Genomic DNA, 17,879 nt, shown 5'->3' with positions numbered 1-17,879 from the left:
TAATGTTTTAAAAAATTGTCTCATGAAAATCGTAGGATTCGACTCAGCGATTGAGTTCGACCACGTCCTAAGACTGCCATTTTACTGCCTGATCTTCCACCAGTTGACATTCTTTCATGTGCATATCTTACCTTTTTTTTTTGCCCTGTGGAGATCTCCCTGGGCCACATAGTATCTAGTCAGTTTTTATTTTTGTCCATATGAATGTTTTTATTGGTATCAGAGACAATGCTCTAGTGTTGCCTGTTTTTTTTTTTTTTTGGCCTGTCTGAATTTTTTTTCCAAAGGTCCACCTCTTATGGAAGGGGTGCTATCAGTCTCTTTTGACAAATTGGGTTTGTTTTTCACCAAAGTTGGTATTTGAGAGTTATTGAAGCCACATATCATAATTTGAGGCTGAAAACGCAATTTGGTCACTTAAACACAACAAGATCTATAGAGAGAACTTCAGCTGTGCTTCCCTGATTGAATGGCGTGTATTTGGATCATAGAATTTTTTTTTTTTTGTATCTTCTATATTTTCGCTGCAAAAAGGTTGAGTTCACAGTGAAGGACTTTCACGTTTCACGACTTAGGGAGAATTCAGTTACGGCCTTAAACTTCGGAGAAACATTTTTCAAATGAAGGGCGTCACAAATACTTAGAATAGTTACAATTTTTTTTGCTGAAGATGAGTGTCTGTGCTGAACACTCATTATAATTTAGTTTGATTGTCAATGGTAAAGAATGGTATAAAATTGTCGGTATAAATATGCAAAAAAGTTTACCAAATAAAATAAAATGAAATTAAAGTCGTTATGCGAAAAGATAAAAAAAACTGTCTTCCTTTTCACAGAGCGAAGCACGCTCTCTTTGTATTTTAACTATTGCTATAGAATAATTTATAGCATTTACTTTAACTATCGTGACAGAAAAGCCGCTTACGGAATTTTTTTAATTATGGTGAATGAATAGTTATTTACGGGATTTATCTTAACTATGGCCATATAATAGCTATTTATGGCGTTTATATTAACTATCAAACCACCTTCGAAATCCAATTTAAACATTTAACATCTCTAACTTCGGGGTTTCTCACGGGTAGGCCACACACATAGCTTATGATAATTAGAAATATGTCCATCCTCGAATTATACCTATCTTAGTGAGTATTTTTCATCCTGTATATGCAAAAACAGTATTTAAGAAGATAAAGGATCATTTTCATTCAATCCGAGACTAGAACTATGGTAGTATATACTTTCGTCCATTTCTTGTTCCTCCAATAAATATAGTCGTTTGCCTGATGAAAGGAGAAGTCTCCATATTCCCAGTTTTTCTCTATTTTTTTTTTGGTTTTTCCAATTTCATAATCCTAATTAGAGATATCAGATGATGCAGCAATCTCGATGCTCTCCTGGTGAAAGACGCTAGTCTTTGAATGTATCAGATCAAAAATAATTTGCTACTTATACAAAAAAAACAACAACACATTTTATACAGGACTGGTTTACGTTCAAAATATGGAAGCATTATGATTCAATACATTTTACGCCTCTCTGTGAGAAGTATTGTTTCTAATATATTGAGGGTACTTACGTGTTATATCGATTACACTCAAGAAGTAAAGTTAGGTTAATCATAATGAAATATATAAAAATATGATGAAAATATAATGCTTCTGCATAAAAAAATGCTTTAGCATAAAATTATGGAAACTACAGTAGAGAATTATGAAAAGCAGGCCGCCAAGAACTTATTATATTACATACCTAACCACCTCTATGCATTAAACATTTAATTAAAATAGACATGCATAGCACTTTTTGCTCAAGCTAAGCTGATTATCTCCGAGTGGACACAGAAAACCGGTTTTATTACAGATCATGAACAAAGTGTGGTTGCTATAACACGTAAGTACTATATTGAGTATTAGAAAAAAATAATAATAAATAGCGAATCACTGGTGTTACCTGTATTCCCTTATTTGATCGACTTTCAGTTATCATCATAATATTTACAGCTCTACAAATAAAGAAGCAAACTGAAGTACATACTAGTAAATTGATTAGGCTTATCTCTTACGACACCTGTTTATCTAGGGGCCATTTTCATGGGGACGGCAGTTTAACTTCCCTTCACCTCTCCTACTTTTTAAAATAAACATTCGTTCTACAAAAGATGCACAAACGTTCCGCAATAAGGTGAAATTCTATACGAAACATATGTGTACATACACTAAAAACATACCCATCTCAACGAATCTCTCAAAACAGATAGAACATTAAATGTAAATTTCATCCTGGATGTTATTAGTTTACTTTACATTGATTTTTTTTTTTTTTCGAAAATATTCTATTTCAATATATCTGTCGTTGTTTTATTGTATCGAAGTCAGGCACTTAAAAAGGATTTTTTTTTTATTGGAGGGTGGGGGAAATATGAAATACTTTAAATAAGAAGTTCACGGATATTTGAGATGATTTAGAATTTCGGAAGAGCCCGGGTCTCGAGCCCCATCCCTACGTAACTGCCCTTGGTGTATACAAGCAAACAAAAAGAAGAAGAAAAAAGACTCAGGCTTTTAATGCATGTCCAACAACTAAATGCTTTGTTACATACCCTATTTACGGAAGAAAAACTACCATTTTTACATTTTAGAAATTTCGGATAGGTTTCAGACATTTTTTTTTTTTTCAAATTTTACCAATAACACCCAAAGTTCTTTACAAGTTGAGTTTTAGCCTGGTCTCAAGGGAAGGCTGAGCGAGAGGTTTTCGTTCAATTAAAGAAGAGATGAGTGAGAGGAGGAGAAAAGGGAAACATAAAGCGAATAGGCTAGTTGATTTGAGGCTGACAGGCTACTGAATAAAAAATTCGTATTGCCCTCTCTGTATTTCAAAGTACCGTAAAAATGGGTTTGCATTAGTTTAGATTAATCTTCCTTCTCGGCCATCCATCTACGGCAGTGTTTCCCAACCTATTTCGGGCCATTCCCTAACTAGGCATTTCTAAAATCCTGATGCCTTCCTCGTAATATTTAAATTTTGTTGTTCAATATTTTACATGTATTCACATGAAGGAAGTTTAAAGCCGCCATCAACTTGGGGTTTTTTGGTCGTCCTCTAGGCACATTTTATGCTAATGAAAAATATTGTCTGTATAAAACACCTTTATACAATGAATGACATTATTGCAATACTACCTTGTACCTTTTTTGCTCTTTAAATGCATATAAATATGACGTGACTCGCCTGAAAAATGTTTTTTTTTCAAATTAAGGCTGTGAAGTATAGTCAGCCAAAGGGTGCACGTCCTGCCCCTAACCCAAGAAAATATTGCCATGTCCCACGTGGTGGAGCCTGCACCACATGCTGGGAATCAGGGATCTAGGGCCAAACAAAAGCAGGTTGCCCCCCCCCAATGGGATTGGAAGAGGTCGTAAGAAAAGTTTTGAAGGAAAATGGAACTTTTTGGGATGGTGTAAAGAGGAAAATTTTAAATAGATTAGGATGGAGGAGGAGCCTGCGTAGTTGTGTTTGCCTCTGGTGGCTTGGTGCTGCAGGGTTTAGTAAAAAAGGAAAAAAGAAATGTCAAACACTAGATGGCAATAATAATTTTTGTTTTGGACACAAGTAGCGCTCGATTGCCCTAACTTTCCTCTGCTCTTCGAATGAAGGTGCACTCAAAGAATATGGGAAGCTTATAAGATCGGAAATCGACACTAGTGTCGATATTACAGTGAATATCCGAAATTGGTGAATGTCGGAATTTACCGGTGAATGTCCGAAATAGCTTTTTTTTTCTCTTTGGATTTAGTCAGCGTTGCCAGTCAATTTTTTCAGTTTTATGCAAGGTTTGATGGTAACAGGTTAGGTTGGGTTAGGGTTTAAACCCATTTCTGAGATTTATAACCTAAATTAACCTAACATAACCTAACTTTAACTTTTACCATCAAATCTTCCATAAGACTGAAAAAAAACTGATTCGCAGAAAAAGGAATTTCGGACATTTGTCGGTAAATGTCGACATTAGCCAGATTTTGGACATTCGCAGTAACGACGAAAAGAAATATCACCAGCACCATCTAGCGTTTGACAATTTTGCTTGACCCTAGCCTGTTTCATACCTGTCCTTTTAGGTGTTTTGAGTACTGTTCTAAAATCTGGGAAACACGCCATAAGTGAAGTTTGGTTAATGCTAATAAAATAAAACAAAGTACGATAAAAATATAATAGTTTATGAACAAATCTGGGCTATAGATTTGCACATTAGGAGGGGAGGGATAAAGCATAGCATATATAAAATGCGTGACCTAACCTAGTCTCCCCCCTAAATCCCAAAAAACTAAAGCTTAAATATAGTTCCCAGAGTGAGAAATCCCTGAATGCTTGTTTATACAGCATGAGATAGCGTCATATCTTTGCTTTTGTCGAGTGAATGCCTCGCATGTCTCCCGTCGTTTAGAACAGTACCGTATTTTGAAATGTTGGGGAGGGATAAGAAGCAGAATTATACAGCCATTACGCCTACCAGCTTAAAGTCAACTAGCCTATTTAATCTACCAAAAATTTTTCCAAGTTAACCCAAGCCTAATTTGTTTTGGCTAGAATTAGGCTTAAGACAACTCTTAAAATGAAAATATTCGGAGTAATCATCACTTAAATTAAAATATCAGCTTAACTTCTATACTAATCGTTATATCAGTTATTGAAATTCTTTTGAAAGTTCAAATTTTTTAATCTAGTCCCCCTACGCTAATCCCCATCTTCTCATTTAAAGAATATTTGGTACTAGTGCATTGGATGGTCACTTTTATATATGCAAGGAAACCAGTCATGCAATGACTGACGAAACCCGCCAGAGACTGATTATTTTCAAAGAGTATCTATTAAAAAATTGAATGCAGAGTAGTTTTCATTGCGTTTAGGATATTTAAACTGTTGTGTTTTGGGGTTTGGGGGGGGGGGGCAGGGTACCTAGGTTAGGTTAGGTTACCTATTTAATATATGCTATGCTTTACCCCCACCCCTCTAATGTGCAAATATATAGCCTAAATGTGTTTCTAAACTATTATATATCCATGCTATTTCATTTTATTTCATTAGCATTAACCAAAGTTTACTTTTTAGAAGTGACCATCTAATGCACCAGTACCCAATGTTTTGCAAAGGTCTAACTCTTATATGTTTCTCATTCTCTTTGGACACACTAATGGCACTATTAGAGCCGCCAGACTGCAATCCGCTGACATAGTTACACTATTTTGTTTTTAATCTAAGATCAAGGTTTAAAATATATCTAGCTTAGCTTTAAAAAATATGCAAATAACAGCCTTTGGAACCTAAGTAGCAAATAAAAAGGCCATTTGCCGAGTCATAGTGATTGTTTATGGCTTGCTTAAGCCAGATGGTAGGCTATCATTAAGCTATTCTTATTCCTTCGCATTCCTCATTTTAATATACTTAAAATATTTCGTCTGGCTTTCCGTCAAAAATACGGCAAGGTTGAGGTAACCGTAGTGCTTACAACCGTTTTGAGCATTTGAGAAATTATCGAAAAGAATGTAGCGATGAAAATTCTTTTGACATTCTCACAGTGCCCTTAATGAAATTGTCCTAAAAAGGCGATAAATCGTGACTGAGAAAAAATGAGGTAAATCAAAGCCAGTAAAAAAAAAGAATAAAAGGGAGATATTTAAGCTCGACACATCTGCTCAGCCATCCTCGGTGTTGAATTTAGAGTAAAAAAGGTATAAGCCTAGAACAGGGCTGTTGAAAAGGAAACATGATAAGAAAACAATTCTTACTTAATAATCTGTGGAACAATTTTAGTTCACACATTTCCACTGCCATTCCACTATACTATTTCCCCTCCTCGGTGCTTACTTGTAATAGCGACCACACTGTTGTTCTTGATCCTAGTGAAACCGGTTTCCCTGTCTGCATTCGGAGATAATTAGCTTAATCTCAGTGAGGTAAATTACAAAGCAGGTATATTTTAATGAAATATTTAATGTATAGATTTGGCCCGAATGCAGACAAGAGTGACGCATTTTGCCATGTGTCGTCACTCTTGTTTCAACACCTGTACCTGTAAGTTCAGTCAATGCTGAATAAAGAAACGCAAAAACAAATGGGAAATATATAATTTGGGCTATATATTTGAACATTAGGGTGGGGGGTTAAAGCATAGTAGAGGTGCATTCAATATTTGTTAAGTACAATTATTCTGCGGGATATTATGAAGTGGGAATTGTTTTCTTAACCCTTCTAAAAGCCATTCTAGGCTTCTATCGTAAAAAATACAAATGAACAGATATTTCTTTTAATTCATTTCTTTATTCTGTATTTTATTATGTTTTTTATTATGTTTTTTTATTATCTTTTTTATTCTTTGCTCTGCACTGAGATCGGTTGAGCGAAGGTCTCGGCCGAAATATTTTTATTCATACTGTCTTTTCTCAGTGCCTGTGAGCATCCTTGTTATTGTCCACTTTAAATTTTTCGCTTTTTCTTGCTTAGGCAGTGTGGTCACTACCTCTGACACCTCATACGGTGAAAACCCAGTGCCCTAGTCATGGTTTCAGAAATGTTCCGTTATTTTAACTTCTTATCCTCTATTTCGGTATGAATAATAATATTACCTACTTTATTTAGAAACCCGTCGAATAGAACACGACAGAGTAAAATCAAACAGTTTGTGGCAACGAACTGTAAGAAAGGAGCGACACGGCTCAATAGTTACCGGAACTACAAAAAGAAAGAATTTTGATGTCTATAAATATATCAAAAGAATTGGCTTATCACCCAGATTCCAAATATATAAGATTCATAAAGCTTAGTGTTACTTTTATAAGGCTACGAGCCTGAGAAAATTCGCCTGATTTTGGAAAAAGGAGGAAACACTCCTTAAATGTCAAAGAATCTTAATGAAAATCACACCATCAGATTCAGCTTATCAGACAACCCTACTGCAGAGGTTTCAAGCTCCTATTTGCAAAAATGTGGAATTTTATTTTTTTTTCAGGAGAAAGATCAAGGATGCATGTTTATTTGTTGTTGTTTTTTTTTCTCAGAGGTGATTGTATCGAACAAATGGTCCTAGAACATCGGAAGAGGGCTCATTTGAACGGAAATTAAAAGTTGTAGCATCCGTTTTGAGTGATCAAAAAGATTGGAGGTCAAATAGCCCCCCTCCCACGCCCCTTTCCCCCAAAACTTTTGATCAAAATTTTGAGATAATAATTTTGTTCAGCATAGTCGAAAAGTCCCAAAACTATGCCTAAGGAGATAACACGACCCTCCTCCCCTGGGGACAGGTCTTTAAGTTTAAAATTTGCCCATTATTTACGCATAGTATTTGTTATTGGGAAGTATACAGACATTTTTCGGGAGAGGGATGTGTGTGTTGTGCTCGGGGTGGATTTCCATGGGGGATATTTTTCTGTGTAGAGGAAATTTTCGGGTGGTGATCTTTTCAGGGAAATTTTACACTGGGGAAATTTGACAGATCTCCCATACGAAATTCTTTTTATTCGTCTTACTTTCTCTTTGCCTACTCAATTTCGTATGTGGAGATGTTCCGGGAGAATTATTCGGGGAGAATTTTCAACGTCATTGGATTTCCGGGAAATAATTGCCACGGAAGGGGAGATTTTCGGAGTGAAGGAAAAAATGATTAGAACTAAATGGCTTTTGCAAATGAAAGTATACTAAGGAAAATTTTTCGGGCTGAATCTTTTGCATAAAATTTTACGGAGGGGGGATTTTTAGTGAGGATTGGAATTGTCAGGAAGAAATTTTATGAGGGGGTGTGTTTTAAGGGGGAGGAAATTCCCACGGAGGAGTTTCCCGTAAGGAGAGGGAATTTTTCATGGATGATGAACCAGATTTACCGGCATTATTTGAAAAACGATCAGAAATTAAATAAAAAAAAGAAGTCTTTCAACTGGAAGTAAGGAGCAACATTAAAACTAAAAACGAACATATATTATTCCGTATATGAAGGAGTTTCCCCCTCCTCAATACCTTGTCGTTAGGCTAAAGTTTAACTGTTTGTCCCAATTTTTAAGAACGACCCCTGAAACACAAGGGCCGTTTAATTAGAATAGGAAGCTTTTTTAAAAATTCTAAAAACTTTAGTTTGAAGAGCAAGGTATTGAGGAGGACGGCAACCTTTTCATATACGGTAAATTTCTTTCTGTCTTGAGTTTTAATCTTGCTCCTTAGCCTACTTTCAGTTGAAAAAAAAACTTCTTTTTTCCTTTCATAAAAGAAAGAAAAAGGAACCAAAACAGAAGGCGCTCTGAAGAAAACGGAAGAAAAGACCAGAAAAAAAGCAGCAGCAATAAAAGTACAAACTTCCAAAAAAAACGAGCAGAAAACTTTATTTTGACTGATGAATGTCCCAAATTCCCCTATTTCTCTGCTTGGATTCAATTAGCTCTGCGAATCAGCTTTTTCAGTCTTATTCAAGCTTTGATAGTATAAGTTAAAGTTAGGTTCGGTTGGCTTAGGTTAAATCAGGTTATAAATCTTAGAAATTGGCTAAAACCTAACCTGTCACCATCAAACCTTGCGTAAAACTGAAAAAGTTGATTGGCAACGCTGACTAAATCCAAGAAAAAAAAGTATTTCGGACATTCACCAAGTTCGGACATACACGGTAACATATATTCGTACATTCGGTTTTAACTGTTTGATTTTATATATTCGATTTCACGGTATATAATGTGGGACGAAAAAGTTTTTGCCTGGAATCCAGTCTTGACTTTCGATCGCCACGCACCTCAATTTCCCTTCTTAATCTTTTGCCTTCCCTCTAGATTTTGAAAAATACCCTTTTTCTTCTCATTGAGAAAAGTCTTTGGTAGTTTCATTGTACAGAAATATAAACAAAAAACAAATTGCCCCCTAGATGTTAGTTAATACGTCCCTCCTACAATTTCACAAATTGACGCCCCTATCAATGGTCCTTTTTTTACACCATGCTTTTTTTTAAAGCCATTTCATTAATTGTCGATTTTGATTACTTCAATTAACTTCCAGTTAAAACTATATTTGACTGCAATTAGTAATTGATTTATTTTAGACCCACTAACATTATAATAAAGGGGGGTAACAAAAGAAAATAAAAATAAAAACACATACACAAGGAACACATAAAACAATTTTGTTTTGAGATATTCGATTTCGCTACTTTTTGAATGCAGATTTAACAACCTACGTTACAAGTCTACGTTTCGCTTTAACACCAACCCTCCCTTCCCTACAGACAGATCCTGGGTAGGTATAAACCTGAATCTAAGTTATGGTTTTCCGTGTCCTCCCTTCTGGCTCAGTCAGGATCTCCGATTTACACGGTCTAACTTAATGCACAAACCCCTCGAAATTGGCTCCCATTCCTTTTCTCCAACAAAACGAGAACCTTTAAAATTCTTCTGGTCATCCCAACAACACCATAGTTGATTAATGGTCGGGCTGAAATTACTGCCAAAGTATATAACTGAAGGTGACACCCTTTCTGCGTTCTACTTTCAATTTGTCGTGAATATTGTCAGCATTAATAACCCCCAATGAATTCCCTTGCAAGGGATTGAGCAATGTGATCGTGTAAAGCTGCAGATGTTCTTTGTCGGTTGAAAGGTTTCAGTATTCGGAAGCGATGCTTGTGGATACAGTGCGTGAAGAAAGCTTTTTCCCCAAAAAATTCCGACTTCCTGAACAAGGAGTGAAAAAACTAGGGGCTTTATCCAAGCATAGGTGGGGAATAAGTTTGCTACTCCAACATCAGGCACGTACACAGAGGGGAGCCTTGGACCGCAGCCCCCTACGAAATCTTAATATTTACAAATTTCTATTTAGAATTTTCAAGATTTTCTTTATTATTAGCCCCCCCCCCACCCCGGGAAAACCTTTGTGTGCTTGCCTGCCCAACATGACTTAAAAAGTAGAACCGTCAATTTCATGGCAAATATTCGAATTTATGAAGCACGGACGCTAAAAATAGTTTAATTCTGCAAAGAACATTTCATGTGACGTTTAAAAAACCCTACATTTTTTTTGTCTATAGTGCAGTACGATTATGCTAAGTAAAATTATATAATTTTACTGGTTACCAGTCTATTCTCGACTCAAAGAATTTCAATGAAGATGTGTGACCAATCTGAATGCATACTTAAAATTGAGCGCACATTCTGTTATTTTTTTTACATTTTATTTTATTTTCTTATAGCTGGAATATTATGGCAGAAGTGCTTTTCGTAAAAGAACTCCATTTCGAATAGTACCGTTATTGATTTGTTTCTCTTTCCACTCCCCCTCTCATTCTCTCTTTCTCCCCACTCTCTCACACTCTCTCTCCTGCCTCCTCATACTGAGCATCGCTCTATAAATCATAGATAAACTTCATACACGTCCAATCCTTGAAAGGGAGGGGGAAGGCACCCCGAATGTCTAAGGTCATTTTTTATAATTCTCCCCCAGATGTTTGTATGACCACCTGGTATTTGGTGTTTTTCCAGCCCCCCCCCCCCACCCCAACTAAAACTTCTCCTAGAATAAATTGCTACGCAGGCCTCGGGGTTAAGGTCAAACTCTCCCAAAACAATACACTTCCCTATATGTAGGTATGCTACTGCTACATTCTCTTTCTTTGTCCTTTTTACTTAGCATAGGATCCTTGCCCTCTGATATGAAACTTACTTAAATTTATCATTGTCGTTATATGGATCAAAACCAGTTCGGATACCCCTTCCAATGGTTACAGCAGTAGCTCTAACTAGTAAAGAGCGAATCACAGCCCATAGTAGCCGAAAACAAATTCGTTGTGAAAAATTACTGTCTAGTTTGAATCACCTTCATCTAAAGGTGATTCAAGACGGATAACTATTTTCTATGTTAAAAATAAGAGTTAAGAGTTCTATGTTAAAGTAAAGTTAAAACAGTGACGAAAATATTTATGATAAGTCTGTAAGAGAGTGCCAAAACCCTTCAAAAGGGTGGAGAATCGAAATAAAATAGAATACCAGTGAAATCAACATGGTGATTCCAGCTGTTTTTGAATATCGGAAACCTTGGATTATTAGGCCAACTTTCCCGAAGCTATTAGGATTTACTTAGGCTGTTCAAATTAATGTAGATAGTTTTTCCTGCAATTCTTCTTAAAACACAGTTTTTAAATTTATTTTAATGGTAAAAGAGAAATTTTGCCGAAAATGAGCTTCAGCGTCGCTGCTATTTAACGACAAAATGGCGCCATTTTCACCAGACGGTAGATAAGTGCCTTGATAACGAAAGGTTTTTCTTTTAGGGGAACCCACACAAGACTCTCAATCACAAATCGAATCAAAGAACGATTTGGTTTACGAAGAAGCACCCGTTCCCAACAGAAAACAAAACCCTTGTCCATGTCGCATAATTATCTGGCTGATACATCATTAACTGATGAAACTGATACAACTGTCAACACCGACCGATTATCCCATGCCAGTGAATCTGACATCAATCTGGAGTCACATTTTAGAAGAGCTATGAGTGCCGATGGACGGTTAGACTCCGCAAGAAGACGACATGGAAAGCTGCAGACGTTTGGTATTGCTGACCTAGAAAAAACTGAGGACGGACCATCAAGGGACAGTCTGTATGAAGTGTTGGGAGAAAGGGAATTTGGAACTCTGGGTGCTTCTCTGAGGAGAATACCCAAAAGACCTAAAGTTGCCCACATTCCAGGTAAAAATGCCCTAATTTCTGACATAGGTGTACTTTAACTTCTGAAAATAGTTTACATGACTCACTGAAAATATTGAACCTGGCCTAATGCCGATTCCCTAAAAACCCATGCCACACCTGAAAACAACGTGACTTAAGTCAGGTTGAAACTAGTGTTTTAAATATCATCCGGTTGCCTGTCTCGGGCACATACCCAGAAATTTATACCGAGAGGGAGAAGGGTAAAAAATAATAAAGATTTGTGGTCCCAATAATCAAGAAATAAATTTCATTTGATAGTTTGAATAAGAAGTGCCCATAAATTCATGAAAAGTTAGGATTTTTCTGGGGGGACCAAGGACCCTCCCCCTCCCCCACACACACACTTCCTGAGAACATCTCTGGTCTTTTTATTCGATAGATAAGTTGTTCGATTTTATGGAACGTTCCGATTGTTATTTTGATAATTTTTTTCACAAATATATTTGAGGTTTTCGACATGACCTCCTGAACCACTGTGTACAACTGCCTTACTACTTCAAAATAGATATTTAAAATCAAAATTGTCTTTTCATAAGTTCTAGATAATAGTTTGTTGAATTTTCCGCTTACACTAACATATCTTCAAATCTGATCACAATCTTGGTCTTTTATAAACTAGATATTTAGTCTGATCGGTTTACCTGGACCTGTGAAACGGGCATTTATATCCAATTTATGCCCAACCTGAATGCACTGAAAAACCACATCTCGCTGCAGTTTTATAATTCAACCATGCATTACGTCTTTAAACTCCTTCCTAATTTTCAGACCCTCTCCTTCCTAATTTTTTTTCCCTTCTATTTTTGAGAACGTTTCAGACAACTACGATCTAATTAAAAATGAGTCCATGACCTAATGAAAATTCGTAATAGGACATGTGTCACTTCTGCTGATGACGTGACACAGGTCTTGTTGAAATTAATGCTTGAAAATCCATTTTATAGTCAAGAAATCTGTAGACAAGGTAAAAAGAAAAAACACAAAACAGAAACAAAATAAATTTTCTTAAAACAAAAGAAAAAAATGCCATTATGTTGATTAGAAGGGGTTGTCTAAGACATCATACATTCTTGGCCGTCAAAATAGTAGGAAAATTAACTCTTTTCTAGGTTCCAAGGGGACCAGAGTAAAACAATGGTTGCTAGTAAGTGGTGTTGAGTGAGGTTTGAGCATTCCTGTTTAGGACTTATAATTTTTATTTAAAAGACCCAGCTTGACTGTTTATTCTTCATAAAGTAAAATTAAATTGTAAGTCAGAAATGAATTTGATTCCTAAAATTCTTTATTTAACTTTGCCTCATCTGGAGGAAATTTTAATCTTGTAATCAGTTTTTCACCCACTTTTTATGGTCTGATTGACCTGCAGTTTTGCACACGTATAGATTTCCCATGGAAGCAGTTGATAGTGGGCCCATAATCCCTCCAATACCTATTGACACTCGCTAGCACCTACTTTTGTCAGAAATGTAGGCATTGCAAACCTCGTTTAAACTTGAATTATTCAAGTATTTTTAATCTGCATTTTTGGAGACCAAATTGAGCCCATGGTCCCTCTAACCCTCCAAATTTTTAGCAGAAAGGAAGGTAGATAGTATTTTTCTTAAACCGCAAGCATGCAAGGATCTTCAGTCACTAGAATCAGAGGAAAAGAGTGGCCCGTGGTAAAAAAAAAGACACCAAGCCAACTGCCAGGTTCTTAGGACTTAGGTAGGCACATTGCACCTTTTAGACCCAAAATCATGCAAGGAATGTAATCATTTAGGTTTGAAGATAAAATGTGCCTGTGGCATCTCAGCGCTTCCAACCTAGCCACCCTCATCACCAACTTTTTGAAGATAGACAAGTAGGAACGTTGCATCTTGTAACAGGGATCATGAAATGTTTTTCAATATTTATGATTGTAAGACGAAAGTGGACACATGGCTGCTAATTGGGCTCAGATGGACCAATGGACCACAGTCGGGCACGTACGCAGGACTTTTTTTTCGGGGGAGGGGGAAAGCCAAACTTAACTTGACATTTTGAGTAAAAAGTCCCCAGAAATTCGAAAAAAATCATTATTTCTGAGGGGGGGGAAGTGTCTCGAAGCCTCCATTTGCATGTCCGTGATCAAAGTGAACTCGTGAAAATTCTTAAAAATACAAAAAAAGCGATGTATTGTATAAGTAGGAGGTGTCCTAGGAATCTCCCTCGGGGCAGGCCTGAAGGTCTCTTCCTCCTGCGTACCAGATCTGCTGACTGATAAGGGACAAACTGTCATGGCAAGGGGCAGCATGTTAGGACGCTTCATCTACACCTAAGGCTGGAAGATAAAACTAGATGTGCAGTAAGTCGTGGTGGCGTCAGCCCATCACTACGAATTTACTATTTTTCTTGCATTTCCTCTATCATTTTTGACAATTTTAAAATCTGATTTTCCCCGTCTGAATTTGTGATTGAAGGGCCTTTTTAATAAATATGCTCCCAAACAAATGGTTTGATAACATTTCTACACCCTCTCTCGGAAACGAACGAAGGCCTCCATCCGGTGAAAGGGGTTCTCTTCATTAGGGATTTCTAAACAAATCTATATTGAAGATGAACATATTAGCCGGAAGTAAAAATGGAAAGTCAAATTAAATAATCAATGTGGGAGCCATCAGAAGAATTTCTGATGTGTTTTCTCGTCAAAATAGGCATATTCCAGCCCGATAAGAGATACCACTAAAGCGTCAGCGTTCTCTGACGCTGAAGAACCTTCTGAGAATGTGTAAAGAAAACGAAAGATGTCTATAAAGTGCGTATTTTTTTTTCTTGTACCCTACTTATAAAATTTGTATAACTCGCCCCTCTATCTAATAAAAGTCGTGTTATTTTAATAACCCAGTACCAGCTGATTTTTCACCAAGAGATGAAAAGAAATAACAAGTGTGTTACAAAAGAATGTTACTAAGTTAATTTTGCTTTAAGAAAAGTTCAATTTCTTTGACTAAATGGTTTATACTGAAATTTTCAATAACCCACAAAGAATATGATTGACTTACCCAATGAACATGAGGACGTACCTAGGGGGGCCTCGGGGTGGAGGGCGCTCCGACTCCTATATTTTCTTGAATTTGTTGAGACTTGTTCTAATTATTTAATAAATTGTTTTATTATTGCCACTCCCCCAGATTTTATTATTGTGCCCTCGAATTTTTTTTCAGGAAGAATATCCGGGTTCGTGCCTAGGTAGCACCCCTCACATAGGATCATTCCAGCCCGTTTTAAGCTTTAACGTTGCTTTTACCTATTGTTAAAAGAAAACTTAGTTCGTTTATTTATTTTCTATCCACATTATCATACTTGGGAGTATCATAAACACAAGGGGGCTACTGCCGTTCCCCCTCAAGGCTCCGTTCTTTGCGCTAAGATTTAAATGTTGCATTGCAATGCTTCAAGAAAATCAAGAAACCGTCATATTCTTGCAGCATATTAGATACAACGCTCAGAGACGTAGCCTACGCAAGGAGGGAAGGAGTCTTCAGATTCCTCCAAGTACTTTTTTTAAGAATGTATTTAATTACTATTCAGAAATTATCGAATGATTTTTTTAATATTGCCAAACATCCCTGATTGTTTATTGTTAAGCCCCCGAATTTTTTTTGTAACCCCCCTGGAAAAATCTTTATCCCTGGGCAGCCCCATTCATATATACGATAATTTCTGTCTGTTTTAAGCTTTACCGTTAGTCGCTACTATTTTTTGAAAAAAAAACTTGTTTCATTTATTTGTTTTCCTTTCATATTTGGTATCATAATCAGGATTATGAAATTGATTAATGCTGAAGCTTATTGATGATTTTTGGTGATTACTTATTAATGAAGATTTCAGAGGTATAATAGAACTTGCTGGCAATGTAAGGTTTTGTGAACTGACAATATAACTTCAACCCCCACCCTTCATCACAGAATCGGTTCCCCCCCCCACCTCAGAGAAGAAGCTACGTACGCCCATGCTTGTGGCTCTCGAGCGTCTGACCCAAAGAGCATGGAGAAGGGATGTAAGGGTCAGATCTTGGGCGATTGAACATGAAAAATAAATATCAGCGCCTCTTTTGCTGTAGCACTTCTGACTTCATTAAAAACGTAGAACAATTAAAAAAAAAAATATGCATAATTGAGATTATCCATTTTCATCCTCAAAATTGCATAATTGAGATTATCCATTTTTATTCGTTTCTTATCAAGAATGATTCTCACTCAAAATCCAGTCCGTACAAAGTAGTCATTGGTGAGCTTAGAAAATCTTGATAAGTTAACTTAAGTTGGCTAGTTTCCAAGCTGACTTTAACCTCATTCTGGTAACAGAATTTAGGGTTCTTTACACTCTCCTACATTTTTAAAGTGCCTGAGGGCCAAGTCTGCAGTAGTTCAGGGTGCCAAAGTACACAACAGTAATGGACTAGAAAATTAATTGGGCCGTCTGTACTACAGCGTCCGCATTAAGAAGGTTTAGCATTTTAAAGAGAATTTGATAACATGAACTTGCGTTCTTATTGGATTAAAGCTGAATGTTTTCTCTTGAAATAATGATTAACCAGAATTCTTTGGTTTTCAAGATTCCATTTTTTTTTACTTCAAGAAGTAGGCATAGGTTAACGTGGAAGATTATTGACTGGTCTGTAATAGTTGACTTTAAGCTGGACGTAGGCTACTGGCGAAAGTGGTTTCAATTCGCGAAAATGTGGGGGGAGGAATGTTTTTTTTGAAATTTAGGGGAGGAGGCAATATTGTTGTTTTTTTCTATGAAAATATCAAAAATAGTTTTTCAATGAAAATACAAAAACTATTTAAAAATCAGGGCGGGGGGGGGGAGAAAATTTTAAGGGGAAAATACCCCTCTCCCGTATTGACAACAATGACTTGAGACAGAAGTAATTATTCGGTCTCCTGTTCCTTACGTTAAAGTGCCTGAGAAGACAAGTTTGCTGCAATTTAGGGTAATCAAACTTTTAAAAGACCTTATATGCCTAGAAGCTCTGGAACATGCTCCAAAATCGTATTTCACTTAAATTCCAGAACAGAAGCTTTTGGCTTATTTTTTCAATGAGTATCTACTCTTAGTTTACGAAAATAAAGGCAAAAGCGCCAAACGCTAGATGGCGCTAGTGTTTTTCACATTAGCACCAGTTTTACCTACAACCACTTTTCTGTGCTTTTTGGTCTCAACCGCATCCTATGTGGCCACCGCAAGTCCGACCACCCCTGTTTTTTGTCATTGTCTGGATCTCTCTTTACATACCTCGCTACCAATTTACGACTCGGTCAATCGGATCTTGCAAGTTCTGCTTCATGCAGCCTCCAAATAGGTCATAAATCTCTCATTCTAGACGCGCTCCTCTGCGAAGTTTCAGATTTCATCTTGAATTTAATGTAAGCGTGAAATATAAAATTAACATTTTTTGGAGGTTCTGTCTCCTTTATGAGGAGTAAATATGCTGTTGTGACATTTCTGACGAATAGTGGGAATAATACCGGTTGTATTATGTTTCTGTGGCGTATGTTTTGACATTTATGTGAAACAAAAGTAATGGTAAGTGAGAGCGGGCTCTTGAGAAATATATCAGTTTGTCCTAAATCAAGGAAACTTCCACAAAAAAATAAATGGCCCAGTTGAGACCCCGGAAAGGGTTTTTAATCTCCTGCCTCCACTTCTTCCGCCTTAGCACATTAACAACTTGGCAAGTTGTAAATTCTATGTCAATGAAATTTCCCGAAAATAAGTTATTATGTCTTCGCGGCGTGTGTTTTGACATTTATATTGAAAACATAATAGAAAGGGGAAGCGGTTTCCCTAGAAATTGTAACCAATTTATTCTAAATAAATGAGACTTCCGGCTAAAAATTATTTGCACAATCTATCCCCCGGGAATGTTTTCTAAGCACCTACCTCTACTTTCCCTCCTGTGAATCCTAGGAAAGTTAATATACCATGTAAGTGGAACTTCTGGGAATAAATCAACAGCCCAATTTAAGACATAGGATGAAAGGGACATTAACTCATGAAAATTTAGGGGGGGGGGGCAAACTATTTTTTTTTTTAATCTTACAAGGTAGGCAATTTTTTATTTTTTCGTTTTTTTTTAAATTAGAATACCAAAAAGATCATTTTTCAATGAAAATACCA

At 36.5% G+C, this 17,879-nt stretch overlaps 1 protein-coding gene across 1 annotated transcript in view; it reads left to right on the top strand.

The window, feature by feature from the left end:
- gukh (NHS actin remodeling regulator GUK-holder) overlaps positions 1-17,879 on the top strand; it is a 197,385-nt gene that overhangs the window by 124,003 nt on the left and 55,503 nt on the right. Inside the window, exon 5 of the mRNA XM_089086026.1 lies at positions 11,293-11,711. Within this exon, the coding sequence (XP_088942152.1) occupies positions 11,293-11,711 (419 nt within the window). The remainder of the gene's footprint in view (positions 1-11,292; positions 11,712-17,879) is intronic.

Source organism: Artemia sp. Qi Xiang Cuo, chromosome 3, assembly GCF_049724085.1.
Source record: "Artemia sp. Qi Xiang Cuo chromosome 3, ASM4972408v1, whole genome shotgun sequence".
Taxonomy (NCBI): Eukaryota; Metazoa; Arthropoda; class Branchiopoda; order Anostraca; family Artemiidae; genus Artemia; species Artemia sp. Qi Xiang Cuo.
This window is presented reverse-complemented; position numbering and strand designations above follow the sequence as displayed.